At 41.2% G+C, this 24025-nt stretch overlaps 1 protein-coding gene across 1 annotated transcript in view; it reads left to right on the top strand.

Annotated features, from left to right (window-relative positions):
* Positions 1-24025, top strand: part of CACNA1E (calcium voltage-gated channel subunit alpha1 E) — a 351045-nt gene that overhangs the window by 308056 nt on the left and 18964 nt on the right. Inside the window, exons 39-43 of the mRNA XM_032226797.1 lie at positions 2986-3082; positions 11603-11708; positions 13171-13278; positions 15656-15756; positions 18727-18833. Of these exons, the coding sequence (XP_032082688.1) occupies positions 2986-3082; positions 11603-11708; positions 13171-13278; positions 15656-15756; positions 18727-18833 (519 nt within the window). The remainder of the gene's footprint in view (positions 1-2985; positions 3083-11602; positions 11709-13170; positions 13279-15655; positions 15757-18726; positions 18834-24025) is intronic.

Raw genomic sequence — 24025 nt, 5'->3', positions numbered from 1 at the left:
TATTTTATGATATTACTTTATTTGTATGTCATTCCCAAAGGACATTCAGTCCCAAAAGCTCTGGGAAGCAAACAATTAAGTTTTAAAATTATCTATCTATAAATATATATGTACCTCCTTAGGCACCTACATATCAAGTGATTTGCAAATATTGTTTTTAATCTTTTGCCTAGGTAAACAGCCATTAGCTTAAAAGAGAATCCCTAATGATAGGGATTATGTGAAAAAGTCACTCCCAGGAAATCTTGCTGTGGGTTTTTCCCCCCATTCAGATTTATCTTTTTTCATATTATTAGTGGCTAGCTAAAGTATACTTGTGCAAACTATTAGTGAAAACAAGGGTGCTAATAATTGTATGTGATTATGTCCTGCTTAATATACCTGAAATTCACAAATTGAGTAGATACAGAATTAACTCCATTGACATGATAATTATCTTCTTTTACTATTATAAAGTCATATTTATATTTTTAGTTTTTTTGGCCTGATATTGAAAAGCTTATTTTTCAAGTTTAATCCATAGCATGTTAACCTTTGCTCAGTAAGTTAAAACTGATTTGTTTTGTAAGCCTCTCTGATGCTTAAGAATATTTAAAAGTGCACAAAAAGGAAAATAAAGGAAAGATATAAAAATAGGAAAAGGAAGTATAATCAATGTTAATGACTTATTACTATATTTTATAATACAACCAAAACCCTCTTCTTCATTCCATACTTTACCCTATTCTCTATAATCCCATCTCTCCAGCCTCATTTCATCATATTCATCACCAAGGGTTATCAGAAATAATATAATTATTACAAATTATATCTTACACCCAAGGTGAATTCTTCCTTTCCATTTAAACAGATCCACCCTGTTTCCTCTCTTGAAATAATCAAAGTCCAGCCTTGTTATAATTCCAATCTATTTCCAATAAAAAATGATTAAATAACACCTATAATAGCTACCCATTAAAATATTTTAACCTAGATCAGGTAAACCAATTCTGTATTCTGTTTTGTTCCTCCCAACAGTCTTTCAATTCCTCACGGAAAGTTCTAAATCTGCCTTTTCATACTCTCTTTGTCTCTTCTCTCAAAATTCTTGTCAACATCAGGCTCCCTTTTTTAATTCCACCGTGGCAACTTCAGCATTTCCCTTCTGTAAATCCAGTATTAAAAAAATAATCCACATTGCTCCTCTCATTTATTGTTTGTATATAGTTTTTTTTTTAATTTTTAAACCATTCAATTTCAATTGTAAATCTATTATTCTTATGCCTTTCTTGTAGGCTGTAATTTTTAAATCCACCTGTAAATCAGTTTCACTTTTGAGGCAGTCCATATTGTTAGAGAGAGGTTTTTTTAAAGCTTTTTTTTTCTTTCTTCTGTGCAAGCCACACCCATTTTCACATTTTTTTTAAAAAAATATACTCTTCTCTTTCTTAAAGATGCTACTACAAGATCTCTTGGCTACAATTTGTACAACATACAGTTCTTGTTTTGAAATGTTTCACTACAAAAATTACCAAACTTACAATGGAGGGAAAAATTTAAAAATTCAAACTCAGTTGTGAAGAGAGATATTTTGGAGGCATTTTAAGGGGATTTTTTTCTGGAATAAAAAGCAACTCAATCAGACCTTCCTCATGTATTTTAATGCATTTTAATAACTACGTATAAGCCAATTTGACTGCATTTAATCAAAGACCAACCTAGAAATGTTAAGTAAAAATTGAAGGAAGTAATAGGAAATGGACAATTTTGAGTTGAATGGGAAACACAATTATTATTAAATTATTACACATTTTATCAAAAATAGGAGCAATTAAATACCAAACTTGTTGCTTTAACAGTGATGCCTCTGTGTTAGTGAGTCTTAAAAGTAATACAAGAGCTGAACAAATACTAAACATAAGTCATCATATCTTTCACCTAAAAAGAGCTGAAAAAACATCTGATATTGTTTAATAGTCAGTGTATGGCATCAGAATCTATTTTTACTGGAACCCATGCAAGTCTTTACTTTCCTTACATCATACTTCGTATATTGTGTTTCCCTTCTTGGAAAGAATAGAGGAAACCCTTTATCCTTTTCCACAATATTCCCCACGCTTAGCATAAAGATTCCCAATGAAGCTTCCAAGGCAAGAGACTACGATTTTAATTTGACCTCTTTTTATACTGAGTAGAGGGCTGAATATAGAACCAGAGAACAGGGAATACTAACTACCAACTCAACCGAAGCCTTAAGGCAACACAGCTGCCTCTGTCAAGACTCTTTAAACTCCAACTGGGTGAAACTTCAATTCGCATGTGGGAGGAAATGGGAGGAGGGCTGGAGAGCATGGCATGTCAAATTTTCTTCCTGCATTTTCTGTTCTTACACACTTGGCATGCCTTTTGCATGGTGGGAACCATGCTCCATCCTAGCTCTGGATGGAAGCAAACAAGACACATCCCTTTGAGAAGTGACCGCAGTGGACTTCCCCTCCTATGCAAGACGCTGCTTCCTTCTTGCATGGACACAGCCAGAGAGGGAGGCCATGCCACTTCACCGAGGTATGCCACCACCATATTCCAAGCCACCACCTTTCGTGTATCTTGATTTATAACACTTGCACACAAGCCCTGGGAATTACAAGGGGCACGAACTGCAGTTGAAAGAACTGGCTGTAAAAACATCCGCAGAGAAATGGAAAGGCAGGGGGTTCGTTTTTTTGGTGGCGTTCCTGGGTCTGTGTGAGGGGTGCTATAAATCCACATCAGCACAAGCTGTCATGTATGATTTGCATTGATTAATGGGTTTCCTGTTCTTTTCCTGTTTGTCTTTTTCTTCGTTTGTTTGTTTCTTTTTGTTCTCTCTCTTCCGTTTCCTATATTCTGGTTTATTTGGGCCTTTTTTACCTCCGGGAAATGCCTTTTTCTTTTTGTTTTTCTGCATCTTGCTCCCCTCCTCCCCCGATTCCCTTTATCCTCTCTCTCCTCCTTGCACATGAGCAGTGGCCGCATCCATTACACTGAGATGTATGAAATGCTGACTCTCATGTCCCCACCACTAGGCCTCGGGAAGAGATGTCCTTCCAAAGTTGCTTATAAGGTAGAACAACCCTTCTTTCCTTTACGGGCTTCTGGTTAGCAAGAAATGGGAAATGAATAATGGTAAGGGGTGGTGGGAGATAAAGTATTCTGCTATTTCTTTGATTTCAGATTGTCTTCCCAGCTTAATATTTACTGCTTATATGTTTCAAATGGTTCCACCACAAAACCGCGCTTGACTAAACCGCGCCCGACTAAACCACGTCGCTGACGTCCATCAACAGGGCGACAACAGCGCGGAGACAGAAGCACGCTGTAAATCCTAAACCTAAAATTAACCCCTAAACCTAACCCCCCTAAACCTAATCCTAAACCTAACCCTAAACCTAACCCTTAACCTAACCCTAAACCTAATCCTAACCCTAAAGCTAACCCTAAACCTAACCCTTACCTTATGTTGAATTGGCTTGCTTTCAAAGTGCTATTTAAAGCGCCCTTCTTTCTCCGCACTGGCTGTTGTCGCCCTGTTGATGATGTCAGCGACGCAGTTTAATCGGGCGCAGTTTAGTCGAGCGTGGTTTTGACGGGTCACGGTTTCAAATCCCTATAACTGTTTGCAATAAAGCATTATAAAAGGGAAAAGGCCTGCGGATCAGTGCAAGTAAGGTTGAAAGTTAATTTTTTGTCCAGGCACACAAAGAAACATTGTGAGGAGTAGATCCAAGAGAAACAGGATTGGTAGCTATAATGTAAGGTAACGAATACTCACGAATTTATTTTTCCACTGAATAGTATGATTGATAGGACATCTGTTCTGTTATTCTATTGTCTGCAAAAGGTAAGGGATGCAGAATAAGATTCAAAAGGTCTTTGTTTAGCATTAGAGCAAATGTTCTCTATGTATTCAGACATGGTTTCTGTTCTAACCCGCTCCTCCGTCCAGTAACGAATGCCGAGACAAGCTTAACTGGAATGTCACAGCACTTTATTAGCAAGAAATCAAAACCTCGGTGGCTGAAAGCCAAGCATAACAAACAGATAAGAACTTTGGCAGCAACTCAGACTTAGACAGATAATATTTTCTCCAGCGTTAGGAATGATGTTGAATCCTGCAAAACCAGGCTCCTCCCAGTCTCTCTTTAAATACTATCTTGAGAGGAGCCTAATTACAATCACCTGGGTCCAATTATCTTTGGTAACTGCGTAACTGCTCTCTACGTCGATCTGCCCGGCGTTGCCGGGCATCCAGGAACAACTCCCTTGGCTCCTCCCCACTGCTCCAATGCAGGACTTCAGGATCACACTCCCTTGTCTCCTCCGCACTGGTCTAAGGCTCAGGCGCCTCCTGGTGGCCAACCAGCCTCTCTGCGCCCTGCTCGGAGTCGGAACCCTGTCCAGGGTCCTCCACATCCTCCGGAGCCGACTCATAGGGCCCCTCGCTGTCGGAGTCTGGTGGCAGCTCCAACGGCTCCTGCTGGGCCACAACAGGTTTCCATCCAGCAACTTCAGTGGAAATGTTCCAGGTAACAGGACTGAATAAAATCCATTCTGAAGCCACGGAATACTTTTCCCATTTAGACATTTTTGGCTAGTTGGGCTAAAGTTCAGATATTAGGCAGCTTATACCCATATGATTAACTATATTAGAGCAAGTATTCATGATATTAAAATAATTTGCACACTTAAAGCTGCAAACGCATCCAGGAATATGCCCTGTGTTTTATTTCTAAGTATGCAGAGTTCCTCCAGCAGTACTTTGGAATTTGTTTGGAATGGAAAATTGTTAGCTACATAAGAATATTTATATTAATAACACTTAATACATTGTAATGTAAGAGCCGAGGTGGCGCAGTGGTTAGGGTGCAGTACTGCAGGCCACTTCAGCTGACTGTTATCTGCAGTTCAGCGGTTCAAATCTCACCGGCTCAAGGTTGACTCAGCCTTCCATCCTTCCGAGGTGGGTGAAATGAGCACCCAGACTGTTGGGGGCGATATGCTGACTCTGTAAACCGCTTAGAGATGGCTGAAAGCCCTATGAAGCGGTATATACGTCTAACTGCTATTGCTATAATGAAATTATCCTGGGCTGCCTGCTTTTAGGAATGCAGTCCCCCCTCACGCTACTTAAGGCCAAGTGTGGCTCTCAACCCAAACATGTTGCCATACTTCTAATATGTCAGATTGAACTTTAATCTGTGCAAAAGTCTGAACTAAGCAAAGACTTTGGAACAGGACAACTACATCAGAAGAAAATGAGAAACTACTCTAAAAACTGCGACTTCTTCTCATTGACGCATTGAAATACAAAATGGAGCACGACATGCCCATTAAACTGAAATCCTATCACCACACTTTTGACTTTTAAAGAAAAAATTCTGCAAGGGTTGCTGTGACAGCCTAGAAGGCAAGAAGTGATACCCCTGAAGCTGAGCAGGAGCAGGTGATGAGATGTTTTGTGACGAGTGTGATAATACCGCCTAGATCTAAGCAGGTTCAAATAGATCAAGCAGGTTCAAAGTAATCCGCAGAACAGGTTCTTGCTAGGTATCTCATGATAGGAAGTGATAGAATGGATGGGAAAATGGTTCCAGCTCTAATCTGGAAAAAGTAGCAGCTTGGAAAGATTGGGGCATAAGGGCTTCTGGCTGAGGATCTAATGGGCTAGTATCTTATTATTCATAAAGTATTGAGAGGCTGGGTTAATTCATTTCCAACTCAGAGATAGATAGATCAGTGTTTCTCAACCTTGGCAACTTGAAGATGTCTGGACTTCAACTCCCAGAATTCCCCAGCCAGCATTCGCTGGCTGGGGAATTCTGGGACTTGAAGTCCAGACATCTTCAAGTTGCCAAGGTTGAGAAACACTGAGATAGATACAATGGAAGCTGCACTGAAGCTAGGATATTTTCTTTCTTTCATATTCTCTCTCTCTCTCTCTCTCTCTCTCTCTCTCTCTCACACACACACACACACACACACACACACACACACACACATACACACTACTTATTTTCTGTTTGGGGATACTGGGGCTGCATTTCTGTTTGGATATAACTGTTCCTCCCGACTCTTGAGCTTCAGAACCTGTAGCAGAAATGTTAGCCTGAGGTCTAGTTAACTGGGAAGAGTTTTGTTGGTTTTATCCTTGTCTTCAGGACTTGGTATGCAAAATGCCAGGTTATTGATGTACGGCTGGTTTGGCTTATCCCTGCCTTTTCTATAAAATGCAAAACAAAGACTTGAGGACGTGGCAGTGATATACATCCCTTCTCAGGATTTCAAGTCAGCCAGAAAGGAAGGTAGCCATGGTTCGCCTCCAAGGAGCTCCTAGGTGCTTGGAGTGGAAATAGGGGTGATGTGGAAGGGATAGTTTGATTTCAGTGGTATTTGCGTCATGAAAGCAGAGCAACTGTAGGGGGGAAGAACGTTAAACAGGTGAACAGGACTGTGATTGAAACTGTGTCCCTTTTTGATACAGGTAGTCCTCAACTTATAACGATACATTCTGTGGCTATATGAAATTATGATGGCACTGAAGAAAGGCCTATATGCAAAATTATGGCTGCTGCAATGCTCCCAGAGTCACAAAATCTGGCCACTTGTTAATGGACCCACTCTTACAATCAATTCTAGGGATGCTGCAACTGAGCCTACTGACTTATTCCCCCCATTCCTCCCCACTGGATCTCTTGAGCCCACTTCCAACCCAGTTGGGTCCCCCACAGGCTTTGGGCCTGCTTTCTACTGTACTGGGTCCCACGTCCAGTGACGTGCAGTCAGGGGAGGCAGGGGAGGCACAGCCTCACCACTGTCAATCATGAAAAGGAAAAAAAATGTAAACGGGAAAAGGCGAGTGCTGAGGTTAGGCTAGCTAGCTGCTGCCACACCGTGAATGACTGTCGGTTTAAAAAATCCTCTAAAAAAGCGCCCTCTACTATGAGGCAGGAGAACTGCATGCCTCATCTAGTCTGACTTTTTAGGCGCTCGAGCAGAGTTAAGCGAGGGTTAAAAGCCCCCCAAAATCCCGAGGTAGTTGAGGCACACAGTTCTCCTGCCTCATAGTAGAGGGCGCATTTTTTAAGAGGCTTCAACTCTGTCGTTCTGTTTAAAGCTGCAGCGTCGCGCTCACTCTTCCTCCTCTCTTTCTCCGTTTCTGGTGCCCCCCACCCCACGATCCCTCTTTTCCTTCAAATTTCCTTTTTTTCTTTTTTCTTTAATAAATGCAATGCTCAGGCATTGTCTCCTCTCCCGCGACACTCCACTGACTAAAGCACTTTCTTTCGCCCGCCTGTGCTCGCGGCAGCCAGCCTGAGCTCTGCCACGAGCACAGGCGGGCAAAAGAAAGTGCTTTAGTCAGTGGGGTGTCGGGGGAGAGGACTGCCTCACCAGCCATAAACCTCACCGCACGCCACTGCCCACATCCTTGACTTCCCTGCCCCTTCCCATTCCTTGCTCCATTTACCTCTTCCGAAGAAAGCCAGTGTGTCAACATGGCCTTCCTATACAGAATCGTGAGAATTGCAGCTGCTCCCAAAAATGCCCTCTGCTTCCAGGATGGCATGAAGTGGCCTCTGTGTAGGAAGGCCGTTTGGCATATTGGCTATTTCTCTTTCCAAAAGAGAATTGTTTTTTTTTGAAGATTGTCTTTCAGGAAAAGAAAAATCAGGCAATATGCCACACAGCCTTCTTCTTCAAAGGATGTTTGATGCCATTCTGGAAGCAGATATCATTTGGGGGAATGGCCAGGATTCTTAAATGACAAGAATTGCAACCACTTCCAAAATTGCACCTGCTTCCAGGATGGCATCATGTGGTTTCTGTATAGAAAGGCCACATGGCATAGCACATTGGCTGCTTCTCCTTGGGAAAGAAAGTCTTCGGAAAAGACAAACGAGGTTTTAATAGGAAAAGGAGGACACCCTGTGGTATACAACCTAATAGGGTGGGGAAGCTGTGTAATGCGTGGGGAAGGCCAAATGTGATCTGAGGAAGTGCTCAGTGGTGGGATTCAGCCGGTTCACACCTATTCGGGAGAACCGGTTGGTAACTTTCTAGGTAGTTCAGAGAACCGGTTGTTGGAAGAAATCTCCTTTTGTTTTTTTCCACTTTACAGGGCTAATCCTGTAAGGAAGGCAGGAAGGAAACATTCTGGTGTTGTTTCTAGCCTAATCTTTATTGCCCTGCTTACAGAAACGGCCTCTCCGGTTAACCCTTATTACATTGTACAGTTAAGGCGAAGTGCCCATCGACCTGAGTGACCTTGAGTTGGCCAAGCCCACCCAGTCACATGACCGCCAAGCCCCACATACCCAAATGGTCCTTAGGGCAGAGAACCGGTTGTTAAATTATTTGAATCCCACCACTGTATGACTCCTTAGCTAGCTAAAATCAATTCCCCAGCTAAGATTTCCATCCCATCCAGTATTTTCAATCATGGGAAAGGGAGCCATCAAGTACTATTCAGAATATATGTCTTCAGTGCTTTGTTCATCTGCTTTTTCTTTTCTTTTTCTTGTGCTAAAGAATTGATCTATCAATTCTTCTGGCTTCAAAATGATAGAGAACCGGTTGTTAAATTATTTGAATCCCCACCACTGGAAGTGCTGCAGTATGGGCCTGCACCAGGCTTCCCAGAATCTCCCCCACCTCCCGAGGCATTTCATGCTCTGCTTAATGACCCACATTGCAAAAGCTGGGATTGTGGTCGTTAGGTGAGGGGATGAGATAGGTGCCTCAGTTAACAACTGCCATGACTTGCCACCATAATTCCAGATTCATTTGCGGTTGTAAGTTGAGTACTCCTGTATATAAAAAGGGGTTTTGATTATCATCTTTACTTTTTTGACTTCATTTCCTAAAACTCCCTACAGGGAAGTTCTGGTTCAAAGGTTTAAAAAAACAGAATTGCAAACTCTGGCTCTCCAAATAGTTATGTGGGATTGTCCGTTTACTACATTATCCAGGATTTTAGCTGAGGGCAACTCATATTCACCTTTGTGCATGCCAGAGGTGGGTTCCTACTGGTATGGTTCAGTTCGGCCAAATAGGTAGTGATTCCGGCAGACACGTGACCCTACTGGTTCTATCCTCGACGGCACCATTTTGGTTTTCTGTTCTGCACATGCGCAGAAGAATCTTCATTGAAAAAAATGTGGTTTCCCCCCCCCTTTTTTAATGTTGTACGCATGCGCAGACCATTTTATGTGCAAATGCCCTGCCCACCTGCCCCACCCAGTCACTCCTCACCTCCTGGGTGGCTTCCCTCAAGAGAGAAAGAAAGAAAGAAATCCTCACCATTTGTGGAATCCCCAAGTGCACGGGTCTTCAAACTTGGGAACTTTAAGATTGTGGACTTCAACTCCCAGAATTCAGCTCTGCTGGCTGGAGAATTCTGGGCGTTGAAGTCCACAAGTCTTAAAGTTGTCAAGTTTGAAGTCCTCTGCTAGCTGCTATTCTCAGGCTCAGGCTAAGCTAATCAAAAGTGCAGTTCTAAGAATGCCAGATGATCAATGGGCATGTTCTCAGTCTCAAAACATCTGGCTTTTTTTCCCTCCTACCAAAGACCAGCTGGGGTTCTTCACAGGAAGGAAGGAAGGAAGGAAGGAAGGAAGGAAGGAAGGAAGGAAGGAAGGAAGGAAGGAAGGAAGGAAGGAGAGGGAGGGAAGGGAGAAAAAGGGAAGGGAAAGTGAATGAGAAATGGATGGATGGATAAAGGGAGATAGAGAACAAGAACAAGAACAAGAAGAACAACAAGAAGAACAAGAAGACCAACACGAAGAAAAAAAAAAAGGAAGGAAGGAAGGAAGGAAGGACCACAAACCTGGCACTAGACACAGCTTCGATGCTTTGAAACAGCACAGCAATCCAGGGCTGGAAGGGACCTCAGAGGTCATCTAGTCCAACCCCCTGCTCCAGCAGGAGACCTTATATCATCTTGGTTATTTTAGTGCCTCTTAACACAAAGGAGAAATTCCCAGAATCCCCAGGCATTGCCAAACTCTCCCCCACTAGTAAAAAAAAAAAAACCTAGAGCAAAAACTTCATGCAGTATTAAAAAGAATAGACAGGGGGGGCTGCCGTGCATTGTTTAATGGACTGCTCAGTTGACAAAATGGACTACTAAATTGGCCATGCCCACTCAGTCACATGACCACCAAGCCACTCCCACCCGGTCACATGACCACCAAGCTATTCTCCCACCCGGTCACATGTCTGCAAAGCCACATTCACAGAATAAGCCACGCCCACAGAACCGGTAGTAAAAAAAATGTGAAACCCACCACTGATGCATGCCACAATGGTACCATTTGGTTTCTGAAGCATAAAGCGCTTCCCCCCCCCTTTTTTTTTAGATTCTGCACACATGGAAGCAAAAATATTCCATGAGTCTTAAATCTCACTGATCTCATTTTATGATAGATCCGGAAATCTCAAGAAAGAGGGTGGTTGATGTGATGGGAAGAAGAGCATAAGAATTGACAAAGCAATATATATATATCAGCACAAATACAACACACACAGGTGTGTGTGTGTGTGTGTGTGTTGTATTTGTGCTGATAAATAAATAAAGGGAGACTAGTATAGATCTATTTCAAGCTATTTAGCTCTCATCAGCTAGCCATACCCTTACTGGGATTAGAACCTGGGCTGTATTACATATTAGGCAGATGTGTTAACCACTAAGCCACAAGGTTCCCCTCCTTTATCAGCTGAGCCAGGGAAATAGGTATGTATTTATCAGCACAAATGCAACACAGATGTAACAAAAGCAACAGTAAAAATATTGGGTTTCTGTCTGGATGGTCTCTTGTGACGAGCCGATAGACAGAGAAAGGAAACAGTAGGCTTCCTGCCATATATATATATATATATATATATATATATATATATATATATATATATATATATATATATATATATATATATATATATATATATATATATATATATATATATATATATATATATACTCTGAGAAGTGGATTTGGCCATTTCGTTTTCCCCTTCAAGGGTAGAAGGAGCATGACCCACTCGTTCCCACATGACTCATCAATTTGTCTTCATTTTCACTTTCTCTCCTCCCTCCTCAACTTCAGATAAAACGGAACCATTGCATGGAAATCATTTGCTGCCAACAAGACCTCTTTTGGAAAAAAAAATTCTCAAAAAGGGGGCGCCAGGATATAGCTAAGAGTTCTGAGATTATTAAGCAAAAGGAAAAAAAAATGTCGTTAAACGGGAGATGCCGAAGTAAAGTACAGCTGCTTCTCCTTTTAATGGAATCAAAGAGTTTGGATTCTTTCCCCACAATCACAGAATGTGATTGTGAAAGAACCTCATTGGTCATCTTGTCCGTCTTGCTCCAAGTCAGTAAAAGAAAAACACATCCTTGGCAAGGTGAATTCAAAAGGGCAAAAGACCACGCTGAAGGGAATGGGTTAGGTTGCAAGAGACGGGGGGATCCTTGCCCTCCTTTTTTGGATGTTCTAGTTGATGCATTTTAAGCACTTTTGTTTCCATAATACAGTTTTCCAAGCTGTTTTCTGCCTGATTCCCTTCTCCCTACCTGTTTTGTGTGCAGAGACTGGTCCTGATGAACATGCCGGTGGCTGAAGACAGCACGGTGCATTTCACTTCCACCCTGATGGCATTAATTAGGACAGCTCTTGATATTAAGATCGCAAAAGGTAGGGGGTCTTAGGGGGTAAATGGGAAAGTAAAGTAAGGAAGCTAAAATAGCCAAGAGTTAGAAATTTATTTTTTTGAGGGAGGGAAATGGGCATCCTTGGCTTGCCCCCCTTCCTGGATCGGGATGCTCTGTGTACAGTCACTCATGCCCTCGTCCTTTCTCGCCTGGACTACTGTAATGCTCTCTACATGGGGCTGCCCTTGAAGAGCACCCAGAGGCTTCAACTGGTCCAGAATGCAGCTGCGCGGGTTATCATGGGGGCACCTAGGTGCTCCCGTGTTACACCCCTTTTAGGCGGCCTGCACTGGTTGCCGGTTGTCTTCCGGGTGCGATTCAAGGTACTAATTATGACCTTTAAAGCGCTCCATGGCTTAGGCCCAGGGTACCTGCGCGACCACTACTGCCACCGGTAGCCTCCCACCGTCCAGTGCGATCCCACAGAGTTGGCCTCCGCAGGGTGCCGTCAGCCAGACAGTGTCGGCTAGCGACCCCCAGGGGGGGAGCCTTCTCGGTGGGAGCGCCTTCCCTCTGGAATGAGCTGCCCCCGGAGCTTCGTATAATCCCCGACCTCCGGTCCTTCCGACGCGCCCTAAAAAGTTGGCTTTTCCAGCAAGCCGGCCTGGCCTGAACAAAGTAAAATAAATGATTGATCATTGTTAATTTTAATCGAATTTTTTTTTTAAAAAAATGTTATTGTTAATTCTAATTGGGTTTGTTTGGGATGTTCTATTTAATTTTTAAAAAAACTTTTGTATTATGTGTTTTTTTAATATTGTACGCCACCCTGAGTCCTTGGGAGAAGGGCGGCATATAAATCCAATAAACCTAAACCAACTGCCCATCCATCATTTGCAATGGATTACGAAATCAATTAATTCGTAATCTACATAGACTTCATGACTCAGAATAATCTGATTCTCGAAGAATAATTTCAGATCTAGTTTTTTTTTTCCTCCATGGAAGAAAATGCTGCTAAACCAACTCTGCTAATAGGGTGCATGAAATAAGAAATGAAATAGGTCATTTCAGAAATTTACTAACTGTGTAATGGGAATCTATTGTGTGACACCACCAAAATTTTCAGAGGAGAATGTGAAACAACGAAGAATCAATGTGTGCATACACATATTATAAATATCTCATCTGATTTGCAAGGGTACTACTGGTGGATCGATTAATTAAAGATTGAGGAGTACTGGTTTGGATACTTTGCTAAATTTTAAGTCTTGTTGGTATCCTCCAGGAGCTCACAGATTTGACTCTTGGTAGCCACTTGGAATATAAAACATATATTTACAAAGGAATTAAAGAAGGGTTCTTATCTCTGGTGTCATTAAGCTTAGAGGAAGATGGGAAACAAAATGGATAAATAATGAGTCCAGTTCCCTTGTTTTCTTTTTTCTCTTTCCTTCTCTTTCTCTCCACTTTGTTTAGAGTTCTTTTGATCTGCTCCCTTATAGGTGGTGCAGACTGGCAACAATTAGACTCTGAGCTCCAGAAGGAGATACTGACCATATGGCCTCACCTTTCTCAGAAGATGCTAGATCTATTGGTGCCCATGCCGAAAAGTAAGTTATTGTTTAGGACTTTAGGGCTGCCAAGGGACATTCAGAAAAGTAAAAGAAGCAAGACTCGTGCGATTTTTAACAAAGAGAAGGAATTTAATATAAGCAAATTCCTCGTGCTCATCTACATTAGAGCCATGGTGGTACAGTGGTTAGAATGCAGTATTGCAGTATACATCTGCTGACTACCCAGCTGCCTACAACTTGGCAGATCAAATCTCACCATGCTCAAAGTTGACATGGCCTTTCATTCTTCCGATGTCGATAAAACGAGGACCCGGATTGTTGGGGGGAAATAATATGCTGACTCTGTAAACTGCTTAGAGAGGGCTATAAAGCACTGTGAAGCAGTATATAAGTCTAAGTGCTATTGTTATTGCCACATCATTTATACTTCTAGCCTACTCTATATAGATACATAAAGCAGAAAAACATACATGAAAATAGAAATTTATCCACATGTAAATAATACTCAGACACATCACCCCTTTCACAAAATACCCAATATTGGTCTTTTCCCTTAGTCCCAGGTTAGTTAATTACGTGTTAACAAGATAAACAATAAAAATCTAAAACAATCTAAGAGATCTTAACATTTCTACTTAATAATCACCATCTTGTTTAAAGATGGTTATACAGGTATAATCTCGTTTGGGCCTGTGGAGAGGGGAGGTGAGATAAATAGTAAATAATCTTGAGTTAACTACAATAATAACAAAGAAATGTTAATGGATAATATTTAATGATACATATAAGTGTGTTATACCAGTAAAAGTTAAATGGACAGAAGCGTTAATTTGTGAGATTGGGGGGATAAAAGGAGAGGGAATGTCGGATATCCTCCTAACTGACTCTCTTTTGGAATATGATATAAAGATGTAAAGTCATGGTAAATTCATTGAGATTGTGAAAGTATGCCAGTAGGTGGTTGTGTCTTCAAATATAAATGATCTTAGGGGGGAAGAAAACACAGCTAAGTAGCTGTAATTAAATGAAAATTGTGGTACAATGATAGTAAAATACACAAATTCTAAAATGTACAACTCAACCTGAATGAAATATATGTAAGGATTGTGGAAGAACGCACGAAGTATACCTGTAACCAATGGATACGCTTTCTACAAGATATAATGAAAGATGATTCTTTTTTTCTGTGTTTTTTTGTTAAATAAAACAATAAAAATTTAAAAAAACCCAATATTGTACCTATTCTATTCTGATATTAGAATCAAATATTAACGTTTAAAAAACATCTATGCAGACACCAAAGCATCATTCTGCCTATGATCCACAGCTTATCGGAGGGCCCTCCAAATCATAGGGCTTGAAAATTCAGAACCAAGCTTATAAATATGTGTTATTTCCTGCAGATGTGCAAGGCTCTATGCCCCTGATTCTGGTTCACCGACAAAACCGCGCTCGACTGAACTGCGCACGACTAAACCGTGTCGCTGACATCATCAAAAGGGCGACAACAGCACGGAGACAGAAGCACGCTGTAAACCCTAAACCTAAAATTAACCCCTAAACCTAACCCTAACCCCCCTAAACCTAATCCTAATCCTAAACCTAACCCTTAACCTAACCCTTAACCTAACCCTAACCTAATCCTAACCCTAACCCTAACCCTTAACCTAATCCTTAACCTAACCCTAAACCTAACCCTTAACCTAACCATTAACCTAACCCTTAACCTAACCCTAAACCTAATCCTAACCATAACCCTTAACCTAACCCTTAACTTAACCCTAAACCTAATCCTAACCCTAAACCTAACCCTAAACCTAACCCTTAACCTAACCCTAAACCTAAACCTAATCCTAACCCTAACCCTAACCCTTAACCTAACCCTAAACTTAACCCTAAACCTAACCCTTAACCTAACCCTAAACCTAATCCTAACCCTAACCCTTAACCTAACCCTAACCCTAACCCTAACCCTAACCCTAACCCTAACCCTAACCCTAACCCTAACCCTAACCCTAACCCTAAACCTAAACCTAAACCTAAACCTAAACCTAAACCTAAACCTAACCCTTAACCTAACCCTAAACCTAAACCTAACCCTTAACTTAACCCTAAACCTAAACCTAACCCTTAACCTAACCCTAAACCTAAACCTAACCCTTAACCTAACCCTAAACCTAACCCTAAACCTAACCCTTACCTTAAGTTGAATCAGCTTGTTTTCAAAGCGCTATTTAAAGCGCCCTTCTTTCTCCGCGCTGGCTGTTGTCGCCCTGTTGATGATGTCAGCGACACGGTTTAGTCGAGCGTGGTTTAGTCGAGCGCGGTTTTGACGGGTCACGCTGATTCTAGTTATCTTAGCAGAGTAAATGGGTTCTACTTTGGTTAATATGGTTACATCTTTTACTTCCAGCTACAGATCTGACAGTTGGGAAAATTTACGCAGCCATGATGATAATGGACTATTATAAGCAGAGCAAAGCTAAAAAGCAAAGACAGCAACTAGAAGAACAGGTACAGTTCTACAGTCATAGGAAAAATACAATACAATACAATACAATACAATAGCTTGTTTTGTTGTGGCTTAAAATTCAGCCATTCAGATTTTCTGGCAATAGATTTGTATGGAAAGCGTTCATAGAGGTTGTCTTAGGTTATTTGCGTAAGAATTTACAGGTATATCTATCAGCCTATGTTGTATGTGATACACTAAGGATGGTTTCCAAGGGGCAAGGATCACCGTTGCCCAGAAATGGAAAAACACACTAACCCCAAGCGAAGATGAAATAATAAGAAAGATTATGGACTGTGCCGAAATGGATAAACTAACGAAAGAAATCCAGGGAAAGGAAGAATCAGAATTGTACCAGATATGGGATAAAAGGTATAGGTGGGTGGAGGAAAGAAACAAAAATCAATGAAAGAATATAACAACACTCAAAAAATAATAGTTATGAGTGAAATAAGAGGGTTAAGAATGGTGAAATCTAAATGAAATACGATAGAAGGGGAAATAATATAAGGTGAGCGGTATCGATTGATGATAAAAAAAACAGGAAGTTTCCTGTTTGCACTGTATTGTATAAATGTGGTGTACGTCTGATTTGTGTGTGTGTGCATTTTACATGTTTGTTAATAAAAATCTTTATTTTAAAAAAAAAGGATCGTTTCCAAGAATATATAAATTCTGCTGCAGTTTTGTAGGGTAGCCAATAGGAATCATTGTAGCAAGATAGAAGACAGTACATATTTTTATAAAAAGGAAAATGCAATGGCAGGATTTCTGATCTACAGTAACTGTTCTCCTTTCCCACAATTTTATGCATTATATGAGATCTTTTTATAGGAGTCTGTATAATATGTGTATCCTTAAATTCCCTGAGATCCCTTGCATACCATCAGCTGTGACTCCCTTAGCTATCTAGAGTATTTATTTGTTGCAGGGACGTGCAGTCAGGGGAGGCAGAGCCTCACCACTGTCATCCTGAAAAGAAAAAAAATATAAAAGGAAAAAGGCTGAGCTAGTTGCTGCCAGAGTCACCATGGATGACTCTGCTTAGTGCTTAACTGTGTAAAAAAGCCTCTAAAAAGCGCCCTCTACAGGAGGAGGCGGGGGAACCATGTGCCTCATTTAGTCTGACTTTATGATCACTCAAGCAGAGCTAAGCAAGGGTTAAAAGCCGAAAAATTCCTTATGTAGACGAGGCACTTATTTCGCAAAGGAGAAAAAATGCCGTCGCTTTAAATCGGGACTGAGCATGCCTGGCTGTGGAATTCTGGGAGTTGAAGTCCACAAGTCTAAAAAAATTTGAAACCCACCACTGTGTCAGTGCCTCACCAGCCATAAACCTCACCGCACATCACTGATTTGTTGCTACTATGCAAATAGTCTCCCTTCCCTTCTTTGAGATGGCCGGAGCTTGCTTGCAGGTCGCAGTAGGGAAGCAATATATTGGAACTTCATCCCTCCATTATTTACTCCCTCACCCGCAATGCTACTGAAGTAGCCGAGGTGGTGCAGTGGTTAGGGTGCAGTACTGCAGGCCACTTCAGCTGACTGTTATCTGCAGTTCAGCGGTTCTAATCTCACCGGCTCAAGGTTGACTCAGCCTTCCATCCTTCCGAGGTGGGTGAAATGAGGACCCAGACTGTGGGGGCGATATGCTGACTCTGTAAACTGCTTAGAAAGGGCTGAAAGCCCTATGAAGCGGTATATAAGTCGAACTGCTATTGCTATTGCTAATATATAAAAAATGATATGAAAAGCATAGAGAAAAGGTATTGACTAGATGACAAAGCACTACAGAGTTTCGGTTCTGGTGGGGATGATAAAATTTCAGGAGCTGAGATGAAGTTGGAAATTCCCAGCCATGGAGACCGCCAGGGAGTTCTGGAGGCAATGCTGAAAATCTGCTTTTGCATTTTTTTCTTCTGGAGGAATGGCACAGGTCTCAGAACATTGCATGTGGAAGGATTCTAAACATAGATTGTGTTAAAATACAGCATTTATGCAAAACAATTCTTTGAATATAGAGAAAAGTGACCTGGGAGATGTGAGGGAAAAATGGAGGATGAAGCAATTCTATGTAATAAATTTTCATAAGGAAAGTAATTGAAGTGATTTGTATTTGCTATCCCAGCAGTGTCTCATTTTTAGCTTACATAAAATTACGGGCAGTTTCAGTATTATTTGCCTCTTCTTTCGGAGTAGGCTTTGCAAAGTCTATTGGAATTTGCCCTGTAAATATATTAGACTGTAATCCTCATCACCATCTAGCCATTCTAGACATTGAACATGATGGAAGTTTTAATTCCACATTGATGAAAGAAATGTCCTTCTGGGTTCGGCTCCAAGTGGGGAAAAAGACACTGGAGACATGGAGGCTACTTGGAAAGATGGTTTATTGTTGGACAGGGCCACATGGCTTGAGCCCTGAACAGAAAAGGTCATCACATGCTTCAATGTTGGTGGAGAAGAAGAGAAGTGCTGAGGGAGGGGCTTCCTAGGCTTTTTATAACCTGTTCAGTCCCACCTCTCTGTTTCCTGTTCCTGTGTAAGAAATGAATTCTGATTGGTTGTCAGACTCCCATAGGGCCATGCAGGGGCAACTCTCTAGGCTGTGTTTTGAATCCAGGTTTGGTTGAGTTCTCAGATGTCATGTGGTCAGTTGGGGCCAATATTATCATGCTTTAATCCCATCCCCCTGCAGCTGAAGTGGAGAAGCCTTTATTATGTAAAGTGGACTAGCTTGGCCTTCTTAATGGCCCATTGATAAAGTGGGGATGGGCAGGAAGCTACAGGCAACTATTCTGTCTTTTAAAACATGTTTCTTTCTTTTCAGAGATATATTCTGCCTTTTCAATATTTCCTAGGATATTTCATTTTTCTGGGAGAGGGGCTGGGTGATAACTTCCCACAACATGTTCATTATGTCATTATTTTACCTAATTGAAACTGCAGTCATTTTCTCTTTCTTGACTCAGAAAAATGCCCCAATGTTCCAGCGCATGGAGCCTTCATCTCTTCCTCAGGAGATCATTTCCAATGCCAAAGCTTTGCCTTACCTCCAGCAAGACACAATTTCAGGACTGTAAGTGCAGATGTTTGAACAAACAATACCACCTTGCCTTGTGTATTTGTAATCCTAGTAATCCTAATCCTTTTTTTTTTCATTGTACTCAAACCTTTTTTTTTGAATTGTACTCAAGATATAAAGCTACAATGGTAGGGAATCTAAACTAAGAGAGGTATTACAAATAAACCTTAAGATCTTGATAATAAACTGTGAGGGAATAGAAAGTAATTGTGCTGGTTAACAGCACATTTTTCAATTGCCGAGATTGCAAATAAGAATGGAGAACTCAAAATTTAGTTTGAACAATGAAAGGAGGAGAATAATCAAGAAATTACATTGCATTTCGATTGTTATCCAATCCATTCCTCCATTAAAACTTTCACAGTTTTGGTCTATATTAAAGCATATTTCTCTCTCTGACTGGGTTCGTTGAACATGTTACCCAAAAAGAGTGAATCATAAGAGCCGAGATGGCGCAGTGGTTAGGGTGCAGTACTGCAGGCCACTTCAGCTGACTGTTATCAACAGTTCAGCGGTTCTAATCTCACCGGCTCAAGGTTGACTCAGCCTTCCATCCTTCCAAGGTGAGATGAGAACCCAGACTATGGGGGCGATATGCTGACTCTGTAAACCGCTTAGAGAGGGCTGAAAGCCCTATGAAGCGGTATATAAGTCGAACTGCTATTGCTAATAAATCATATGTGAAGTTACAGCTTAGTGCCTTGTCCCAACCACCCCAAGTCTGAATACGAAACAATGTTTTCAAATGAAATGTAGCACAAGAATAAAAATATCACTCACAGAACTTTTGGGGTGAAGATTAGAAGCACCTCCGGAAAGATTTCCTAAGTTTCAGCCATTTCTTAATTTTGATAATTAAGCAAGTTCACCTTAACGAGCATAACGTTGACTTTAAAGATTATGTTTAGAAACAAAAACATTAATGCTTTTGACCCAAACAGTATTTTGGCAGAGCCACCCTCTCATTTTTTAACTCAATCTCTATCCTGTCTTACTATCTCACTACCGTACGTCTTGACAAAACTAACTTACACACTTATAAGCATTTCTTATTTCCATAATCAAGATTTAAAATGTTAATGCAACACAAGCGTATAATTTTGACTGGTTTCAGGTTTTTTCCCCCCCCACTTTTATTATATGATAATAATGTCAACCATACAAGATAATAGTTGTTTGGTTCTTTTGGATGTAAATAAAAATATTGTCGTTATTGTTATGATGGTTGGTCACACACTCAGCCAGCTGTTTAGATTAGATATGGCTTTTTTGATCCATCTATCAAGTCCTTCCCACGTACCTGGAATAGAACGATGATGTTTGCTTCTGTTAAAAGTTATTGTTACAGGAGGTAAGCGATGCCAATTAAAACTGTCATTTGCAATTGATTGATGGTGACTTTGTCAATGTTGATGGTGTTCAAGGGGTGCTTTAGATGATTTGGGATTGCATCCTTGGGAGCCTTGTCACGGTTCCACCACAAAACCGTTTTCGACTAAAGCGCGCTCGACAAAACCGCATACCTGACGTCATCACAGCGTGATGAAAAAAGCACGCTGTGAGCGCTAAAGCTAAAATTAACCCCTAACCCTAAACCTAACCCCCCGAAACCTAACCCTAACCCTAACCCTAAACCTAACCCTTAACCTAACCCTAAACCTAACCCTAAACCTAACCCTTAACCTAACCCTAAACCTAACCCTAACACTTAACCTAACCCTAACCCTAACCCTTAACCTAACCCTAACCCTAACCCTAACCCTAACCCTAACCCTAACCCTAACCCTAACCCTAACCCTAACCCTAACCCTAACCCTAACCCTAACCCTAACCCTAACCCTAACCCTAACCCTAACCCTAACCCTAACCCTAACCCTAACCCTTACCTTAACTTGAATCGGCTTGCTTTCAAAGCGCTTTTTTGCCCTTTTTTCTCCGCGGTCGCTGTTGTCGTGCTGCTGATGACGTCAGCGACACGCTTTAATCGGGCACGCTTTAGTGGACCGCGGTTTTGTCGTGCCACGACTTGTTACTATCGGTACTATCTTTGCTTTGCCAGAGTAGTTCTACTTCTATTCACAAGTTGTGTATTTTGTGATTTCCTCCAGTCCTTCCTCCTCTATTCTGCTTTCTCCAGGTTATACCATGTCCACTGTCCAAACTTTTTTGTCATTCTTATCAGCAGTCGTTAAGTCTGGGGTGTTATATGGTAAGGCGCTTGAATTCTAAAGTCCCAGAGCACTTCAGCTTTCTTTCTTTTTTATTAGTTCGACTATTTTCTGGCCCTACCAATACTTGCTTGCAGGCAAATGGTATTCCTTAAAACAAAAATCTTTCAATGCACCATTATTGCTACTTTATTGTTCAGTCAGTCTGTGCAGTTTTCTTGCAACAATTAACTAGATGGTCCATTGTTTCATTTCCTTCCTTACAGAGGTAGCCGTTGCTTTCTTTTGCTGCCTTCTCAATGCTGTTTTTGTAGGCATTTGTTCTTAAGGTTTGGTCTTCTTTTTTTAAAAAAATATATTATTTTAAACACATAAACGCATCAACAAAAACAAACACATGACTTAAAACAACATAGGAACTAGAAGTTCCATCGTATATCATACACCAGTTCCATATCGGTTTCTTTACAGTTAGTGTTTCCCCTTCTATACATTTCTATCTTGCATTCATGGTCCCCTTATTCGTTATCCATTTTTATGTAAAAGGTTATAATATACAGTTTGGGTTGCTTTGTTTACCATCTCTAGCGCCTGTTGTAACACCACCTTATTTTCCCTTTCTTTTCTCCCTCCCTTCCTTCTCTACTTCCTTCCTTCCTCCTCTCCTTCCCCTTCCTTCTTCCCTTACCTCTCCCCTACTCCTACACTCTCTCTTCCCCTTCCTACCTCTCTCCTTCTCTTTCTCTCCCTTCCACCCACCTATCCTTACCTCTTTCTTCTTCCCTTGCCTCTCCTCCACTCGTCCTCTTCCCTTCCTACTATCTCTCCTTCTCTTTCTCTCCCTTCTACCCACCTCTCCTTACTTCTTTCTTCTTCCCTTGCCTCTCCTCCACTCTTCCTCTTCCCTTCCTACTATCTCTCCTTCTCTTTCCCTCCCTTCCACCCTCCTCTCCTTTCCCTTCCTTCTTCCCTCCCTTCTCTACTTCCTTCCTCTCCTCCTTCTCCTTCCTTCTTCCCTTACCTCTCCCCTACTCTTCCTCTTCCCCTTCCTACCCTCTTCCTCTCCCTTCCACCCTCCTCTCCTTCCCTCTTTCTTCCTTCCCTCCTCTTCCTCTCATCCTCTCCTCCTCTCTCCCTTTATTTTTCTGTTGTTATAGGTGTCTCTTTCAAATCTCAGTTTATGTTTTCTTGGGAATGGTATTTCCACATACCCAGATATAGTTTCATATAGTCTAATTTTTTTATCCACTATTGCGTTATAATCCCCAATTAAGCAGGTTTGGTCTTATGCAACCAGAATTAGCCCTTGCATCTATGTCTTCAACTTTCCTGCTCCTAGCCATTTGCCGGGTCTTGTTATTATTTATGTCTTCTATTATCTTAATGTTCTGGTCATGTAATACTTTGTCTTGCCATGTCTGTTTTTCTAATCTTCATTTTGTCTTTCTTGTAGGCCAGTTTGGTCTCTCCAGTACTCAGCATGGTATACTAGTATATTAGCTTCATTGCATCTTCTTCACTGTCCTTCAGATATTCTTCCAATGTCCCTTTTATTTTCTGCAACTTTTAGTGCACTCACAACTTTTCACATCCACCTATTTTCCTTGGTAAATAGAGTCTGTCACTTCATGGATGAAGGGCATGATTCATTGTCATTATTTTCCTGGTCTTCCTATCGAGGGCTTTTAGCTCTGCTTGAGTCCAGTAAATTATTCCAGCTGTGTATCTAATAACTGGAATTGCCCGAGTGTTAATTGCCTTAATGGTGAGCTTGGACTTCAAGATCTTCTTCACGCTCATGATCTATTTACTTCTAACCTTCTCCTTGTCTCTAGTGCTCTTGAGGTAGTCAGCTTGAAAGATCCCCAAGTATTTGTAGTGATTGTCTTTCAAAATCTTAACGCTACTTCCATAAGAGCACTTTGATTTCTTCAGATTTCATTGTTTCCCCCTTGTTAAGGATGTCACATTCATCCAGTCCAAAGTCCATTACAATATCCTGGTTGTGTATATGGAGCCGAGGTGACGCAGTGGTTAGGGTGCAGTACTGCAGGCCACTTCAGCTGACTGTTATCTGCAGTTCAGCGGTTCTAATCTCACCGGCTCAAGGTTGACTCAGCCTTCCATCCTTCTGAGGTGGGTGAAATGAGGACCCAGACTGTGGGGGCGATATGCTGACTCTGTAAACTGCTTAGAGAGGGCTGAAAGCCCTATGAAGCGGTATATAAGTCTAACTGCTATTGCTATTGCTATATGGACAGCATTGAGCCATAATTCTATTTCAGATGATGGTTTTTTTCCATTCAGATCATTCACAAAAAAGGAGACCAGATCGCCTGGCACATATTTTTTGATATTTAATAGTCATGGGTCTGATTTGTTCAGTATTGTTGACAGAGGAATCAGTGCAATGATAAACAGTAATGGTGAGAGTGAATCTCCTTGAAAGATTCCTCTGTTGATATTAACCTCTCCCAGAACATCACCACTAACCAGCAACTGTCTCTTCCATTGTGTCTCTAATTTATGAAGCTTCCAATGTTTCTACTGACTTCTGTTATTTCTAGGCACTTGATTATACAATCACGTGGCAGGGAGCTGAATGCCTTCTTTTAAGCAATGCAAGCCACATTCAGGTGGAAAAAAACTTGTTTTCAGCTAGATGCTGTTGGATTACCACAGCAGCAATTTCAAAGTTGTTGGTCAGCAGGCAACTGGCCTATAGTTGCCTGGTGCTTCCTCTTTTATTGGACCTTTCATTCATCATATATTATTTTATTGGACCTTTCATTATTATATAGGCTTGTCAGCTGCTAATCAATCTCCAGTTTCATGCCCTTGAGTGGCTGTAGACCAGTCAGGTGTTTTAATGGAAAAAAAAACATGTTGTTAATCTTCGCCTGGTGCTGATCAATTCTTGATCTTCCTTGCAGTTTCTCCACCATTTCTGCTTTTATTACAAGTTCTTTCAATTCAGCTTCTTTTTTCATTCTTAGCCACCACTTTTATCCCAGCTGC

The sequence above is a fragment of the Thamnophis elegans genome, chromosome 11 (assembly GCF_009769535.1).
Source record: "Thamnophis elegans isolate rThaEle1 chromosome 11, rThaEle1.pri, whole genome shotgun sequence".
In the NCBI taxonomy this organism is placed as follows: Eukaryota; Metazoa; Chordata; class Lepidosauria; order Squamata; family Colubridae; genus Thamnophis; species Thamnophis elegans.
Note: the sequence above shows the minus strand (reverse complement) of the source record. Positions and strands in the feature narration are given on the sequence as shown.